This window comes from Monodon monoceros, unplaced genomic scaffold (assembly GCF_005190385.1).
Source record: "Monodon monoceros isolate NGI ecotype Baffin Bay Population unplaced genomic scaffold, NGI_Narwhal_1 Super_Scaffold_21, whole genome shotgun sequence".
In the NCBI taxonomy this organism is placed as follows: Eukaryota; Metazoa; Chordata; class Mammalia; order Artiodactyla; family Monodontidae; genus Monodon; species Monodon monoceros.
In genome coordinates this window covers 145,625,698-145,643,104 of record NW_021703778.1, presented here as the reverse complement: position 1 = coordinate 145,643,104, position 17,407 = coordinate 145,625,698, and the positions used below count along the sequence as shown (strand labels likewise).

Sequence of the window (17,407 nt, the reverse complement as noted above, 5' to 3'; positions counted from 1 at the left end):
ATTATTTATATGTTCACAGATAAAGTCCAGATCATCCACCAGATTGGTGCAAAGAGAGACCAAATTTTCCTGGAAAACCTCAATCGATACAACAAGCAGCTATCTAAGGTCTTCCCTGAAACCCCAGAAAGGTGGACCTCCCAGCCAGTTCCTGAACCATGTAAGCATGAAGCTGATAATGGGGGTAAAGGTGGAAGTGGGGTTAGTTCTTTAAGGCTCCTGTTTCATAGGCTGGGACACCACCAGCATCTAGGGGAGTCCATTCCTACTAAAAATCATCTCATAAAATTATAAAATACTAATTGTAACAGGAAAAGCCTTTGTGGCCCATACAGCTGAAATGAGATGGAACTTAGTTGCAACCAAGTGGTTTAGGGCCAGTAATTCCTAATAAGACAGATCCCACCTTAATGCTTCCAAAGGAAGTACATCAAACCCCTGATCTAGCACTCTGCCCTTTTTCTTTGGGCTGGCTCTACCCTCCCACTCCATTCTCAGGCCCATACCTGCTTCAGGCCCTAGAATCAACCTGTGTTTCAAATTTCTGTTTCATGAGTACATCATCCTTCATTCTGTAAGTTAGGTTAGGTAGAGGGAAAGGAGTTAACCAAGAAATAAACTTATGAAACAAAAAGTGCCCATCCTCGGGCTTCCCTGGTGGCGCAGTGGTTGAGAGTCTGCCTGCCGATGCAGGGGACACGGGTTCGTGCCCCGGTCTGGGAGGATCCCACATGCCGCGGAGCGGCTGGGCCCGTAAGCCATGGCCGCTGAGCCTGCACGTCCGGAGCCTGTGCCCTGCAACGGGAGAGGCCACAACAGTGAGAGGCCTGCGTACCGCAAAAAAAAAAAAGTGCCCATCCTCCAGAGACTACGTCTCCATTCCCCATGACTCTTTTTTTTGCAATGTCACCGTTCAGATGGGCTCACTGGTGTGCAGAAACTAGCAGCAATAGTGAACCATTCTTTTTCCCACCAGCCCCAAACCTCTGTCTCTAGTGCTGCCTGGCTCTAGAGGCAATAGCCACTAGAGCAGAGGAGGTGCTAATGATGGCAGATGTGGGCAGCTTCCACCAAACTCACACAGCCTCCTCCTTTGTTGAGGGCTATGATTATAAAGCAGTGAAGAAAGCATGTAGCAAAGCCTTGGGTTGGGTCTTAGCAAGTCACCTCCCAGGGCTTCAGCTGCCTCATTAAAACTGAGACACTAATCATTCCTATAGCAAGGCACTCGTAAACACTTAGCAGCTTATAGCACCATTCCTCCTCCCAAATTAAAAACATTAAAAAGAAAACTTAATAAATTAGGAATTAATGGCCAATTACATTCTACTTTAAATGGCAATATATCAAATATTGAATTTTATGAGCAAATGTTGTTACATATAAACATATTTATATTCCTAAAGATTTATTAAACTTATAAAAAGGCTTATATGTATCTCAGCTTTTCTTCCTCAAATTTCTCTGCCCCATCATCATGGCTTTATCATGTTTGTAGTCAGGACTTGTCATAACTCCCTATGGGACTTGTACTCAGTTTCCTACATAATCACAGGAAAGTTGGCTCTTGACAGTTTTGTTTTGCCTTAGTGCCAGCCAGGAATAGGAATGTGATGCTGGCTGGGAACACACGCTTAGGGCAGTGGGCAGAATACCTCATACTGCTGCCCCGCACAGCTTGCAGGCCTGTGAAAGGAGCCATGCGCTGGACAGCTCTGCCCATACTGGCCAAGGATCTGCTGCTGCAGGTGGGTGAGGAGGACATGCCCATGAAGACCAGGAGACTGAAGAAGCAGTCAGAGTCACTGAAGGAGAACGTGACTTGGGAACTGGTGGTCCTGCGGAGGATGCTGCAGGAATGGAAGATGGCCTGGGCTCTCAGTGAGTGAAGGGGGTGGGGCGGGTGGGGGTCCTGACATATCAGCATGTTATTTGTGAAGGAGGAGGTTCTCACCTTGGACTAGTGTTTCTCAATCTTTGAAAATCCATCCCTCTCTTGTGAGACATAAAAATCTGGTTGCCTCATCAAGGTTAGACTAGAAAAGAGCTTTTCACACAATGACAGTTGCATTTATCTAGATACTTTTTGCATGGGCAGGTTTTACATCAGTAATTTGTGGAAACTCACTATGCTGAGAACTCTTCACAGGCAGAGACCCTATCTTACTGACCTCTGAAACTTTACTCAATAAGTGATGCGTGAAAGAAAGGGTGAAATGTGCTGCCCAAGCAATGGAAATGCAGTGATCAAAAGAAACTTCAGTTGGCTATGGTATATACAAACCTTTTCCAAAATTCATTTGTAAATTTGGGATTATCATATATTTACTTTGCCTTCAGCGATATGGGAATAGAACGCTGAGTGCCTGGGACAGAGGAAGGGCCCAGCAAGGAGTGTTGAAAGCTGCAAGATTTGAGGACTCAAGGGCTGCTGGCTTTCAGAACATGAAAAACTAGTTTAGTTAGTGCAGGAAAAAGAGAGGTGATCCATCACATAAACTGGTTCAGGTAAACAAAAAAAGAGTTGAAAAAAAGATTCTGAGTAAAAGCTACCAGTGGGGAGCACCTACAGGTGGTGGGAGCACTGAAATAAAAGCTCCAAAGCTATAAAGAGAGCAGTTAGCAATAAAAGAAGCCCTTGAAAGCCAGATGGAAGAGCCCTAGAAGTCAAGGAAACCTAATGATAACCACAACCATAACATGTGAGCCCTTATTATCTTGCAGGCATTTTGCTAAACACTTTGTCCAGTTAACTCATTTAACACTCAACGTAACTCAATACAATGGGTTCCAGCATTATTCTCATCTTACAAATGAGAAATCTCAAGCCCAGTGAGGTTAAGTAACTTGTCCAAGGTCACATAGCTAGTAATTGCGATTCCAAACCAGGTATGTCTGATGACAGAGTCCCCTTAACCGCTATGTTTTATTGTACCTAACTATTTACCAGGTGATAACAATAAAGAGTTATTTAAGTCAAAAAAAAAAAAGAATATAGGATGGGATTAGGAGCTTTGTTTGGGAACTACCTAAGAGGGTACTTGGATCATAAGAGAAATAACTTCCCTCAGGACAGGACTCCATCTCTGGAGCCCTTTATTCTTCTGAGCTGTTCTGCTTGAATTGTCCTAGGGGAAGGGGACTTCTTGTCACCTGCCTGCAGCACAATATCTAGCCCTAACCAGGTGGTTCTCTTCTAATTTTCCTCCTCATGGTAAAGTCATCGAGTGGCACCATAAGACAATAGAGAGCCTGCTGCAGAGCTTGGTGGACATCCATGATGACATCCGCATCCAAGCCATCATCACTTGTGCCACAGCTGCTTTAGAACGGCCCCGTATTGCCATCAGCCAGGGGGACTCAGGTGAGAGCCAGAACTGGACTGCTTGAGAATATAAGCAATTCGCAGAGCCATAGAAATTTTGAACTGGCAGAGACCCTGAAGCTTATCTGAGATCATTTCACAAAATGGAAACCAAGACCCAGAGACTGGCCCGAATATACACAACTTATCAGCAATAGAGATGAATTTAAAATTCCTGACTTCTAGTCTAGTGCTTTTTGCACGAATTTCATCACCCTTTGATGCTCAGTAGCTTACAAGTAAGTTCACATTGTTCTACCTTGAGAGATCCCATTCATAATACCCAAAAAGTATGTGTATGTGTGTGTGAATGCACACACTTTTCTCCCGGCTCCATTTTAGCGCTTCTTTTGACAGCACATCTCAAACTCAACATGTCCCATACTGAACTCATCACCCTCTCCACAGACCCCTCCCCACGTTCCACATCGCAATTGGCATCCCCACAATCCATGCAGTTTCTGAGCTAGGACCCTGGGAGTCATCCTGGATAAAATCTTTCTTCTTCCCACAATTAATCGACCAATAAATTCTACAGATTCTGCTTGCTAAACATTTTTTTTATTACGAAAGAAATATAAAGTGTCATTATCAGTCAACACAGAGGAGTATAAAAAGAGGTGGGACTTCCCTGGTGGCTCAGTGGTTAAGAACCTGCCTGCCAATGCAGGAGACACGGGTTAGATCCCTGGTCCAGGAAGATCCCACATGCCACAGAGGAACTAAGCCCCTGCACCACAAATACTGAGCCTGCGCTCTAGAGTCCGCAAGCCACAATTACCGAGCCCACGCAACTACTGGAGCCCGCGCGCCTAGAGCCCCTGCTCCACAACGAGAAGCCACCGCAATGAGAAGCCCGCGCACTGCAACAAAGAGTAGCCCCCGCTCGCCACAACTAGAGAAAGCCCGCACGCAGCAAAGACCCAGTGCAGACAAAAAGATTTTTAAAAAAAAGAGGTGATTACCTTCCCCCAACTCACTTCCCGGTCCCAATCCCACCCCCATGCCATTCCCCAGGGTAACCAATGTTTAGTTTGGCATTCCGCCATTTTCCCTATGCTTTTACAAACATATGCCAACATACATGTGAGCTTTTCTATTTATTACAAAAATGAGTGTTGAATTTTACCAGCCATTTTCTAGTTTCTTCTCCTTTAATTTGTGGATATAATGAATTCTGTTGTTAAACTCAGAAAAAATCCTAATGGATCTTTCTTTTACTACTCCACTGGGTTTGATTTGTTAATATTTTAGAATGTTTTACTACATTTGTAAGTGAAATCGGTAGTTTTGTGTTTATTTATACTATCTTTATCAAGTTTTAGTTTTTACTAGCCTTGTAAAATGAATTAAGGACTTGGCCATTTTTCCCAATGGTCTGTAATCTTTTGAAAAAGAAATGTCAATAGTTTTTTCTTTGTTAGCAATAAGCAGTTAAAAAGGAAAATTTCCCATCTACAAGAGCCAGAACTGTAATCTACCAAGGAGCTGGCTTAACAAGACACAGGACCCAGATGACAGAAACTATAAAATGCTGCTGAAAGGACATAAAACCAACTGACTCTTACTAACCTCCAAGTGCCCTCTCAGATACCACCTTTTGTGAGAAGCCTGGGCTGATACTTCTTCTCTTAAAAAGGATGGTAGCATCCTTTTTAAAAAAAATTTTATTTATTTTTTATTTTTGGCTGCGCTGGGCCTTCGTTGCTGCATGAGGTCTTTCTCTAGATGCAGCAAGCGGGGGCTACTCTTTGCTGCGGTGCGCAGGCTTCTCATTGCGGCGGCTTCTCTTGTGGAGCATGGGCTCTAGGTGCATGGGCTTCAGTAGTTGCAGCACGCAGGCTTCAGTAGTTGCAGCGCGTGGGCTCAGTAGTCGTGGCACAGGAGCTTAGTTGCTCCACGGCATGTGGGATCTTCCCGGACAAGGGATTGAACCTGTGTCCCCTGCACTGGCAGGCAGATTCTTAACCACTGTGCCACCAGGGAAGTCCGGTAGCATCCTGATATTATTCTGCTCTAGCATTTATCATTCTGTCATAATTGTCTGTTTACTTTTCTGCCATCTCTACCAAACAAGGAACTTCTTAGAGGTGGGAACTAATTTTATCTCTACAAAGTTGTCAGGTTTTTAAAGTTTCATTTCACTTATTTCCTGTCTTCTGAGTTCCAGATATGGGCATTTTAACTCCAGGTTTTCAAATTTGCTGCTCCCTCTGCTGGGAAACTCTACCTCTCCCTCTTTACCTGATTAACTTCTATACATGCCCTTCAATTTTCAGCTAAGGTATCACTTCCTCTGAGGAGTCTTCCCTGCCCCACCACCCAGACTTGGTTTGATGTCCCTGCTAATATGCTTCTACATGTACACATTCTTTATTTTAAATGCTTATTTCCTTGGGTATTAAATGGGATGATGTGTGTTAGTGCCTGGCACATAGAGAAAACCTTCAATAGGTGGCAAGAGATATCATCTTATCCCCAAATCTTGCACATACATTAGAGAATACCTTTGTCATTCCCTTTCATGGGATCCCCTTCCTGGGTGTCTAGATTTTTTTTTTTTCTTTTTTGCGGTACGCAGGCCTCTCACTGCTGTGGCTGCGCAGGCTCAGCAGCCATGGCTCACGGGCCCAGCCGCTCTGCGTCATGTGGGATCTTCCCGGACCGGGGCACGAACCCGTGTCCCCTGCATCGGCAGGCGGACGCTCAACCACTGCGCCACCAGGGAAGACCCTGGGTGTCTAGATTTTGATTTGTCTTGTTTCCTCCCCACAACTTCCCAAAGAAAATTATCTTACTCATTATTTCTTGAAATAATTGACTTCTATCTGTTCCCCTGAAATGCACATATTTCCACCTAGCCCATTCTTAACAGATGGCACAGTGGCCCACAGTAGTAGCAAAAAGGACAGATCAGAAATTCTAAAACCTTAGCTATAGAACTAGCTCTGCCACATCTTGGGAAGTCAGTTAACCTCTCTGAACTTCAAATTCCTTATCTATAAAATGAAACTGGTTGTGGACAAAAGGTTAACAAAACACTTTCCCCTCTTACTTGAGAAATGAGCTTTAGTTAAATGCCTACCTGTTGTCCCGATAACCTGATAAGGATAGGAACTATCTTTGTAGGCAACATTGCTTATGATAAAAATGAACGCTGACTGATAAATTACATCTGGACTGGGAAGAACTGTAAAGTGAAATACACAGGCCTGAAGGAGGCACCATCCTTTGGGCTCCCATGAATGCTGTAACTTGTCAAAGCATGCCCTTTGAGGACCTTGGAATTATATCTATGGAGTTGTTCTATAAAAGAGATAATAACTGTGGTGGAACATACGACACATACCTGGGGATCGATTCCATGCTCCTGAGCTGTCCCCCGAAGGCTCCATGGAATGCTAGACAAACCACCTCAAGAACTCTTACCAAAAGGAATGCCTGATAATGTCCTGTTGGCAAACTATGCTTCCATCCTATTTCCTTCCAAAGATTAGTGCCATGCGTGGCCTATGATAGTCTTGTGAGACTGTGTAGTTAAACCTGAAAGGACTCCTGCAATACACATATTTCAGGTGAGCTCTGCAGTCATACCTGCCTTGCCTACTTCAATGAGGGTTAGAAGACTGAATGAGATAATGAATATGAAACACTATATAAGCAGCAAAGCACTACCTAAATATATTTGCTATTATTATTAAAAATATATAAATAGGTTGATTTTCATCACTAAAACTAATGGTGATGGTCACCATAGCCTAGCTGGAAACATTCTCCTTTGGCTTGAATACAGCTCTGTAGAGGCCAGATGATAAAGGATTGGGAACAGGAATACCCAGCACAAAAGTCAGCCTTAAAATCCTGCCCATTGTAGGGGCTCTGCTAAACTCTATATTAAGAAGCAATAAGCACCTGCAACTGAGACTGAGGTTGGCCACCATGTGACTACAGGAAAAAGCTCTGTTTCAGAGAAAAGCAAAGGGGCTAGATAGCACCCTCTTACTGGCTTTCTTTTGATCACAGACAAGGAAACCGTCAAAGCTCCATCTATCCAGGACTTGCCAGAGGTTCTACAGGCCCCCCTAAAGGCTGCTCTTTGTGACAAGAACGCCAATGTGCGGATGGCAGCAGCAGTATGCCAATATGCCATACAGTCACATAATCTTCTTGCCCGGGAAATCATGCAGACTGCCCTTTTGAAGGGTGAGTAACTCCTTGTTACTTCTGACCTGGAAATATGGGGTAAAGAGAGGACAGCTCACCATCAGCTTTTCCTAATCCCTTCCTCTCCACCATCATGCTCTATGATGTCTACTGTATTGGGTCTGGGATTCCATTAGATACTCAGAGATTTGTTCTTCCCAGGTACTTTACAAAATAGGTACACTGCCACCTAGTGGTACCTGGGCTAAACGTTTCATAGGTGTGTTTGAACAAAAACCATGTCCCCTTTCGTAAACCAGATTTTCAATTGAAAATATAATGTAATATTAAAGAATACGTTCTAAATTTTTTTTAAATCACCACTTGAACACATCTTGCTTCCATTTTTGCACATTAACTCACAGGCATTGTCCACAAGCATTGCTGGAGTAACACAAGCAAAAAGGTTCTGTCAGATGATAGGCCCAAGGTGCCCAAATGCTCTGTCTGAAAGATGTACCTGCTCCTTGCGTGGCGGCAGGGGTGGAGGACAACTGGCTGACCAGTTTGGCCTTCGGCACGGAGATACTCAACAATTTAATTCATCTGTCTTAAAAAAGCCTCCACTACAGACTTCCCCAATCTCTAGTGAGAGGGACAACTGTGTCTCTCACCCAGGCCGGAAGTGCCTTCCTGCTGTTACCTAACAAAAACATATTAGGATTTGACTTTTCAGGTTAAGATTTTCAGTCTATATTTAGAACCTTGATACAATCCATTTAAATGTGATTTAAATAAGGGATTGAATTTCGAGACAGGGGGCAGAGGGAAGTGAGATATCAGGCAGGTAGCAGCCTTGTGTACCAACCCAAAGGCTGCTCTCTCTGTGGGGAGAAGAGATCGCCATTCTGGACTCCTTTTTCACCCCACTGTGGCAGGTAATAGCGTGGACAGCTGGGCTGCAGCTCAGTGCCTGGCTCTGGAAGGTGCTGCCACTTACCCTGTGATTACGAGGATCCTCCATCAGCTGTTTAACAAGAAGAATGAGGACACTGAGCAACAGTCTTGCATGCTCCTGAGCCATCTAAGTGCGAAGACAGTATGTGTCCATTACAGGGTCAGAGGAAGAAACCGAGTTTGGGGGGAACAATTGGGTCTTTGAGGTCGGTGCATGTAAGGAACTGAAAATGCAGGTGGTTGGGTAGGGATAATCTCAAGCACAGGTAAAACCGGACTAAGTGTGGGTGAACCGGCGTGTATACAAGGAAGAGTGACAACAGCTAGCTGAGAAAGGTGAGAAAAGTAGGCTGCAGATGGTTTCTAACTGTGTAGGCAAGAAAAGTTGTGATATGCAGAATTTGCTTCTGCTAGAAGTTTACCACTGAAAACTACACAGACCTACAATTCTGTTTACTTCCAGTAGAAATGTGAAACTCACAGATTGAGGCATATAAAAATCATTTTAGGGGGAAAGATAGTTAAATTAAAGAAGAGAAGGTCCCAGGAATTTTCTGTTCAGATTACTAAATCTGTATATTGTTCCCTGATTTGTTCCCCAGAAATCAGTTGGCTTGGATGGAAGAGTGCCCCATTGTAAACCCACTCTCCTTTGCTAGCAACGGGCATCTCATGTGTTTGTGACATTAACTATGCTGGATGCCAGGTTAGGATATAACTTCTTCAAGGTCCCAGCATCTCTAAAAGTGATCACGGATATCCATACGCGTCTTCCATTTCCTCAGACCCTGATACATACCATGCTTGCCGTGGAGCTGAATAGCCATCAATGGAAAGACCGGACTGTAGCCTGCCGAGCTCTCTCCCAGATTGGTGGAAATGTCAGTGTGGTAAGCCTTCTCTTCCTGTGTTTCCAGGACAGAAAGTCTAAGCAAAACTGAGCTAGGGAGCTCTTCCACTTTTTGCTGCTATCTAGTATCCCATTCTTGCCAAACAGATCTCTGTTCCCATACTGCTACCTCTTACTCCTAAACCCAGAATTCTCTTCAAATGCCAGCATATTGTTCTATTACTTAAGACACTGCTTCTCAGCCTGGTGGCAGTCCACAAACTGTTTGTAACCTACCTACAATGAAGTAAGCAAGAAAAAAAAAAGAGAAAAGTTTAGAAACTTTTATAGTAATTTGACATTGCCTCCACATCAAGGTACTTTTATAAGTATCAGTCAATACTGTCCCTACTTTCAAAAACCTGACATTAGAGTTAGAGTAACAAGACTAACATACACAAATGATTCAAGAACAAGTGATAAATGTAATGTACTCAAAAAACTTTTCAGAGAGAGATTAGTGTGGGCTGAACCTATCAGTTAAAGTTCTGTGAAGGAAGGAGTGTGGGTCAGCTGAGCAAGACTTGGGACAGAACTGAAAAAAAGACTTCCAGGCACGGGAAACCCTGACCATCATTTAGGCTTTCACCTGACCTCCTTCTTGCCATTATTTTAAAATCAACTTCAGCTGTCCAAATGGGATTTTTCCCTTCTTCCTATGTGCCACTATCTTTTCCTTATAACACTAAGTAACTCCAAAATGGCCCAGAACACTGCCATTCCCACGAGAAGAGAGCACCCTCCATCTTGACCCTCACATTTTGATGTGGGAAGCACAAAACCTGGCCATTCAGTGTACTCAGTATAATTCTAGTCTGGGTTAATTCTGCCTCGACTGCCATAGTAGTACCCTGCTGCTAAAGTCTTGGACCAGCAGCATAGGTATCACCCGGGAGTTTGCTGGAAGTGAAAAATCTCACCTCTGGTCAATTCAATCAGAACCTGAATTTAACAACACCATTTTAACAACATCTGATTAATTTGCACATTCACCTCCTCAGCACTTGTTACTCAGGATGGCCAACTGAAAGTAAAAAGCCATGCAGAGCAAGCAGGGGACGGGGTAAAGATGAGGACTTCAAATCAGACTGCTGGGGTTAAGCAATATGTCCATCAGTCCTTTCACTCATGCAGTAAGCAAGCAGTTTCTGACCACATCCTACATGCTGGGCAGCATGCTACCACTCGGGATGCAAAGATAACAGAAGTAGCTGTAAAGCAGTATGGAGATTTCCTATTGCTTACAGAAGGCAGAGGAGTTCACTGAGGAGATGCTTTTTGAGTTCAATCCTAAAAGAACAGGAAAACATCAGGTATCAGATAGGGGTGGAAAAGCGAGATGTTTCAGGCAGGGAGAATAGCTTTGGGCACATTACATGATCACCAACTAGTAACCTTCGTCCCTTTCCCTTTGAGAGACGTACTAACACATAGGGTGGCCAACTGTCCTAGCTTGTCCAGTACATAGGACTTTCAGTACTAAACCCAGGAAAAGTCCCAGGCAAATTGGAATGAGTTGGTCATCCTACTAATGTATCACTTTCAAATTTTAAGAGTCTCAAGTACAGATTATGCTGCCCCCGATATAATACAGTAGTTTAAAGCACGAGCTTTGGGCTTCCCTGGTGGCGCAGTGGGTAAGAATCCACCTGCCAATGCAGGGGACATGGGTTCGAGTCCTGGTCTGGGAATATCGCACATGCTGCAGAGCAAATAAGCCTGTGCACCACAACTACTGAGCCTGCACTCTAGAGCCCATGAGCCACAACTACTGAAGCCCGCATGCAGCTACGAAGACCCAGCGCAGCCATAAATAAATAAATAAATAAAATAAATTTATGAATAAATAAAGCATAAGCTTCAAAAACAGGCCTGGGTCTGAGTCCTGGCTCCAGCACTCAACAGGTTAACCTTGGGCAAGAAATCTAAGCCTCCATTCTGTCACCTATAAATGGTCATATCTGCCTTATGGGATTGTTTGGGAGGATTACGTGATGGGTAAAAATACTTACTAGCACAGTGCCAAGTACAAAATTGACTTGGTAATAAATGGTAGCTAATATTACACCTATGTGTAGGATATGAAACATAAGTTGATCCAGCTGATGTTGAGTGACTGGAATAAGAAAGTGAGACAAGCAGCTGCCCAAGCTCTGGGACAAATGAGCCTTGGGAAAGAGGTGCATGACACAATCAGGTAAGACCTTGTCAACATGGAGAAAGAAGCTTTTTTATTCTTAAAGTGTACAGGGAGCCTGGGCTCCAGCCAGCCAGCATTTGTTAAGCTGCTCTGTCTGCTCAGCATTGTATAGATCCCATTGCAGGATTTTTTTTTTAATAAAGTAAAACATTAACAGCCCCTACAGACACTAACAATGTAGCTAAGGGAAGAATCATTAATTGAACGCCCACTAGGTGTTAGGCACTGTTTTAGATGTTTGAGAGTTCAAATGTATGCCATGATTCTGATTATACAGGCAAGATACACAAATGCCTAGCAAAGTCAAGTTTCATGAAGGATGGGTAAGACTACGTAGGCAGAGAGAAGGTAAGACCTTCCATACTGGGAGCCAAATACAGAAATGAACATGGCACATGTGAGGGCAGTGGGGAAGAGAACTTGACTGTAGCAAGAGATCCATGTTTAAAGTTTCCTTTATTCAGTCATTCAACATAGTTTAGCACCTAGCATACTCTAGGTAATAGGGATTCAAGTAAATAAAACAGTTGAGGTCTATCTGGTGAAACTTAAAGGCTAAGTAGGAAAGGGTGGGAATGGATAATGGAGAGCATACAGAAGTTGGGTTTTATCCTGAGGGCACTGGGGGTGGGCGTAGGGAGAGAGACCAAAAGTTTAAGGAGGGAAAATAAAAGCACCTGTGCCTTACAGAGTCAAGCTGGGCCAAGGAAACTTCCAGGAGCGTGTGGAAGCCCTCTCCCTGATTCGTGGGCTCAAGCTCATGACCGCCAAGCTTCTCCCAAGCTTTCTGAACTGCTTCTCTGATGACTTCACGGCAGTTCGGCAGGCAGCTTGTTTGGCTGCTGGTGCCCTGCAGATCCATGATAATATGGTGAGTCAAGGAGACATGTACCCATCTTACCTGATTAACCCAAGAGGGCATTACCCTGTGCTTCATTCGTACATAGCATGCTCACCATTCTGTGGGGACACAGAATGAGAGATCAGAACCAGGAAGGTGAGGAGCTATATAGGCCACACCAACAGTTTGGACCACACTTAGCTCCAAGCCAGCCTAGACTTCACTTTAGAGCACACCCCTGAATCCTGTTCTCACCTCAGTTAACTAGCTTCTCATTACATGGGTGCTGATAGGCTTAGGGATCGACTCCAGTGAATCGAGTTATAATCCCTAGTTATTAGTGGAAAACCTGATGGAGGTATTCAAAAGAAGCCTATATGGCCACAGATCTGTGAGCTGGGAAAATCAATCTACAGATAGGAGATAAGAGCACTCCGCGCCTAAGCCAGTACTTCTGGCTCCAGCTCATTTTTTCACTAGATTTGATAGAAGGCCACTTTTCCAGTTAAAGCACATTTAGGCAAGAGGGGTCCCTGTCTCTGGTTCATTCTTGCTCTGATTCTCTCCACTCAGCACTGCCTTTTATCCATCCCAGGTCCTTGAATGCCTTCTGAATCTCATACAGAGAGATCCCTGCTGGAAAATCAAGGCCTTTGCCATTCGAGGTATTACAGGAGTGGCCCCAGCTCCTCAACCTTCCCGTATTTTAGTATAGATGATCCCCAGAATCTCTTTAGGAAGAGAGTAGAGTGTAAGGGAGGGGATAATCACAGCTTCTCAGAAGTTCCTTGCCTGAGAAATTAAAGATTATTTTCTTGTTCTTTTTAATTTTTAGTTAAGGCGTCTAGGTCTATGTCAAACGCGTTAAGGCAAAGGGCTGACAGGACAATCCCTGCCAACAGAATTAGGTATGAGTTCCAAGTAGGTATCCACTGTTGGATATACTTGCTTTCTCTGGAGGTTTCAACCATAGGACTCTGTAAGTCAGACCAGATTCAAGACTGCTACAAACCTAAAATCCTGCCCTCAAATTTCCTAGAGTTTCTTTTTAGGGATTTTTGGCATTGTTTCTCTCTGACAGGTCCCTTTAAGAATCAGCCCTGGGTTAAGCTGCAAAGTAATTGTGCCTTCTTTCCCCATTACCCTGCCTTGACTAGGTTGGTCTTCTGAGTTATCTATCCCATATCTCATTCCTAGATAAATAGGTACATTAGTATATTCTCACATCCTAATGGACAAGGATGGCATGGAATACCCCCCTTCTGGGAATTCTCTGGGGATAATGTCCTATTCTAACCCATTCCTAAAATTCTAATGGTAATTGTCATCTAAAAGGGAAGGTAAAGACAAAATACTTAGTTTAGTATTTGCAATATTTAATTTAGCAAGTGGTTGCCTATACCTTATTATTATTTATTAATAAGGCCATTTCTGGATGCTAGGATATAACAAACTCAATCTTAAGTGACAGTGGAACATGCTGCCCTCTAATCTCTGCAGCTTTGGGACAAATTGGCCACGTGAGTCCCCAACTGACAGACCTCCTGCTCTGGGCTATCCACTATGAAGAATCACCAGGTGTACGACTAGAGGCTTGCCGTAGCATCCTAGCCCTCAAACTTCAAGGAGACCGAGTCAGGGACACCTTCCTAGACGTGCTGCTCCTAGAGAACCATGATGCTGTTCTAAAGTAAGCACTAACCCTCTGGTTCCTGCCGTGACCTCTTGTACTGCCAACTCTCCCAACCTTGTTAACAGAGTATGTGCCTGCCTTTCCAGGCTGCTTAATGGCTGTAAAAAGCACAGGCTCACCTGGGCCATTCATCTACTTAGCAAGTGGGTAACAGAAAAACTGGCCTGAATTAGATTAAAAGTCAAGCTCATGTAGTTTACGTACTTGTTCATCATCCCAGGTGGGTTTTTTTATTCAACTAACATTTATCAAGTGCCTACTTAGTGACGATAGGCTTTAGTGTCAAAAAGACCAGGATTTGAACCCCAGCTCAGACATGTGCTAGCTCTGTGAGTTTGGGTAAGTTACTTAAACTCTCTGAGCCCATTTTTTCATGTATCAAACGCAGACGGCAGTCTGCCTTATGGGTCTGTGGTGATGATTAATGAGATAACATGTTAGTACCTGTCATAAAGGTGTTCAATAAATAATATCTACTAGTACCTTCAAGTATATCATCTCAAAAACTACAGAACACCCCTACAAGCTAAGCATCATACAATTTTTGTAAATAAAGCTCAGCAAAACTGCAGTTAGGATTGGAACTTAGGATTCTTGTCTGATTCCAAGTCCTGTATTTTCCACCTCCATGCTTTAAGGATAGGAAGAACAGCCTAAGAAGTCCTTCTTACCTTTCAGAGAAATTCACCACGCAATGAAGACACTCAACTTAGAAAATGAAGGAAACCAAGAAATGCTTCAGAAGATCAAGAACAGGGTAGATAAGTACAAGCTATGTTTTCAAGAAAAAATTCAGGGCTCTCAAGGGTTCCTCAGGCCCCTTTTTCCCCCTAAGCATGTACATACCCTCTTCCCCAACACAGAAATACTTTCTACAGCCCCAGATACAGTATCTCACTTGAAGATACAAAATACATCTGTGCAAGATGGGATTATAAAATCCTACTAGTAAAAAGTAAAACAAAGCAAAAATCCCCTTAGTCCTATCAAGTAGCCCTCAAAATCAGCTGTTTCTGAAATATTGTTTCCTTTCCTTCCCTTTTTTTCCCCACCATCCTCTAAACCCAAGTTCTTTCTTTTTTGCAGATAGGCATAAAGAAGGAATGAGGGACTGGAATAGGCCCCCTAGATTTTTTTTTTTTAATTAATTAATTTTTTTTGGCTGTGTTAGTTCTTCGTTGCTGCGCAAGGCTTTCTCTAGTTGCTGCAAGTGGGGGCTACTCTTCGTTGCGGCGCACGGGCTTCTCACTGAGGTGGCTTCTCTTGTTGAGGAGCATGGGCTCTAGGCACACGGGCTTCAGTAGTTGTGGCTCGCCGGCTCTAGAGCACAGGCTCAGTAGTTGTGGCGCACGGGCTTAGTTGCTCCGTGGCATGTGGGATCTTCCCGGACCAGGGCTCAAACCCATGTCCCCTGCATTGGCAGGTGGATTCTTAACCACTGCGCCACCAGGGAAGTCCCTAGATTTTCTTTTTCCTTCTAAACTTTCCTTAATTCCTAATCTGGGCTCTTTCACCAAAGGAACTCTAACTGAACAGGTGGTTCTAATTTTTCAAAGCTGTTAGAGGAGATGAAAAATCGAGGGAAAAGGACTTTAAAAAGGCAAAAGAGGGCTTCCCTGGTGGCACAGTAGTTGGGGGTCCGCCTGCAGATGCAGGGGACACGGGTTCGTGCCCCGATCCGGGGGGGTCCCACATGCCGCGGAGCGGCTGCGCCCGTGAGCCATGGCCGCTGAGCCTGCGCGTCCGGAGCCTGTTGCTCTGCAGCGGGAGGGGCCACGGCGGTGAGAGATCCGCGTACCACAAAAAAAAAAAAACAAAAGGCAAAAGATTCTTCATATAATTCACAAAACCAATTTCACATCAAGCAAGCATTTCTTAGCAGATTCCTTTCATCATGCCCAACAAGCTAAAGTAAATTTTTCAATAACAGATGTGAAAAATGTCCAACCAATATCACCAGAGAACAATGTTCTCAGGCATTTACGTACCACCTAATACTAATAAGCATGATGCAATCCTACTTTATTAACGCTTTTTGATGATTTACAGCCTAGTATAGTTTTTTTTTCAACATTTGTTCTGATTCAGATTCAAACACTAAGCCAAAAGGAACTGTTGATACAGAAAATATTCAAGATTGAGACAGTCATAGGAAAAGTGAAGGAGGAAGCAAAACGTGTTTACATGCAACCCAAACAGGGGCAAAAACCACTGAAATTCCATACTTTTCTCCAAGAAACTTTTCAGGGTAAGTTTTCTAGGGGTGAATCCTATGCCTTGACTCCTTTAACAAGCCTTTTTCGTGACTGGATGTTTGGGGACTTAGTTGTGAGCCCTGTAGGATGAGAGCCAGGAAAGGACACTTTCTTTTCTTCTTGGCCACCATCCTCTCAGTCCTTCTGTTATCTTTTCCTTGTCCCCCTCCCCCAGGCTCTGATTTGCTATCTGCCCCTTAAAAAAAGAATGATGTAATTCTATCGAACCAATTTGAAAGTTAGGTCAAAAAAAGGACGCCTTAGAAAAACAAAACAAAAAACTGCCGTGTGTACGTCTGGTTAAGCACTCAGAAAAATCCTTGAAGCTTAACCTTGAATAGTAATATTACCTCTGGAAAGTGAGATTATACGTACATCTATGCTTTTGCAACTTAAAAAAAAAACGATTTCATAAAGTTCTCAGCTTTATATAACTCAACCTATCAGTTACGGTGAAAGGATCTTAAAAGTTCCAGGTACAACCTAAATGATGAGGTGTAGACATCAAGCTGTACCAAAACATACTTACAAAATCAGTGTGCCCAGGCGCAGCAGCAGCCTCAGGTCATTCAGCCAGCTGCCCACCAGCCACCACCCCAAACCCAGGTCTTCTGCTTCCAAGTCCAGTGCTCTTTCCGGTACACCAGGCTCTTTTCCACCAACCATGAGAATATTCACTTGCCAGATTTGGGGAAGTTTCTTCCAACTGCCAGAAAAAAATGAGAGTGGAAAGTAACTTGAACACCAGCCTTCCCTCATGGCCAGCTTGCTACAAGTTGGCTGACTGAGGCCTATGACAGCACAACTAGGTGACATTCTGTCTCTTTGGGAGCAGTGCCAGCCACTGATGCAAGCAAGCACTGAGCAAAACCCTAATACACTTTTTTTTTTTCTAATACACTTTTAAAAACATAATATACTCAAAACTTTTCTAATAGGATTGTGCTGTTTGGGGTTCGAGTAACATGATTAAAATGAATAAATTACCCCCAAAGTTGCAGAATTGGCCCCAATCCTACAACAGTCCCAAGTTGCCTTTCACCTCAGCTGTTGATTTTCCCTATC

The 17,407-nt window shown here is 43.7% G+C and overlaps 1 protein-coding gene across 4 annotated transcripts in view; it reads left to right on the top strand.

Annotated features, from left to right (window-relative positions):
* Positions 1-17,407, top strand: part of HEATR4 (HEAT repeat containing 4) — a 77,444-nt gene that overhangs the window by 44,320 nt on the left and 15,717 nt on the right. For 3 of the 4 annotated variants that reach the window (XM_029237565.1, XM_029237562.1, XM_029237563.1), the window contains exons 4-15: positions 20-160; positions 1,678-1,881; positions 3,221-3,364; positions 7,388-7,567; positions 8,446-8,606; positions 9,250-9,354; positions 11,432-11,550; positions 12,244-12,424; positions 12,990-13,059; positions 13,895-14,084; positions 14,766-14,844; positions 16,176-16,335. In XM_029237565.1, coding sequence (XP_029093398.1) covers positions 20-160; positions 1,678-1,881; positions 3,221-3,364; positions 7,388-7,567; positions 8,446-8,606; positions 9,250-9,354; positions 11,432-11,550; positions 12,244-12,424; positions 12,990-13,059; positions 13,895-14,084; positions 14,766-14,844; positions 16,176-16,335 — 1,734 coding nt within the window. The remainder of the gene's footprint in view (positions 1-19; positions 161-1,677; positions 1,882-3,220; positions 3,365-7,387; positions 7,568-8,445; positions 8,607-9,249; positions 9,355-11,431; positions 11,551-12,243; positions 12,425-12,989; positions 13,060-13,894; positions 14,085-14,765; positions 14,845-16,175; positions 16,336-17,407) is intronic. The other variant, XM_029237564.1, reaches the window with a different exon arrangement.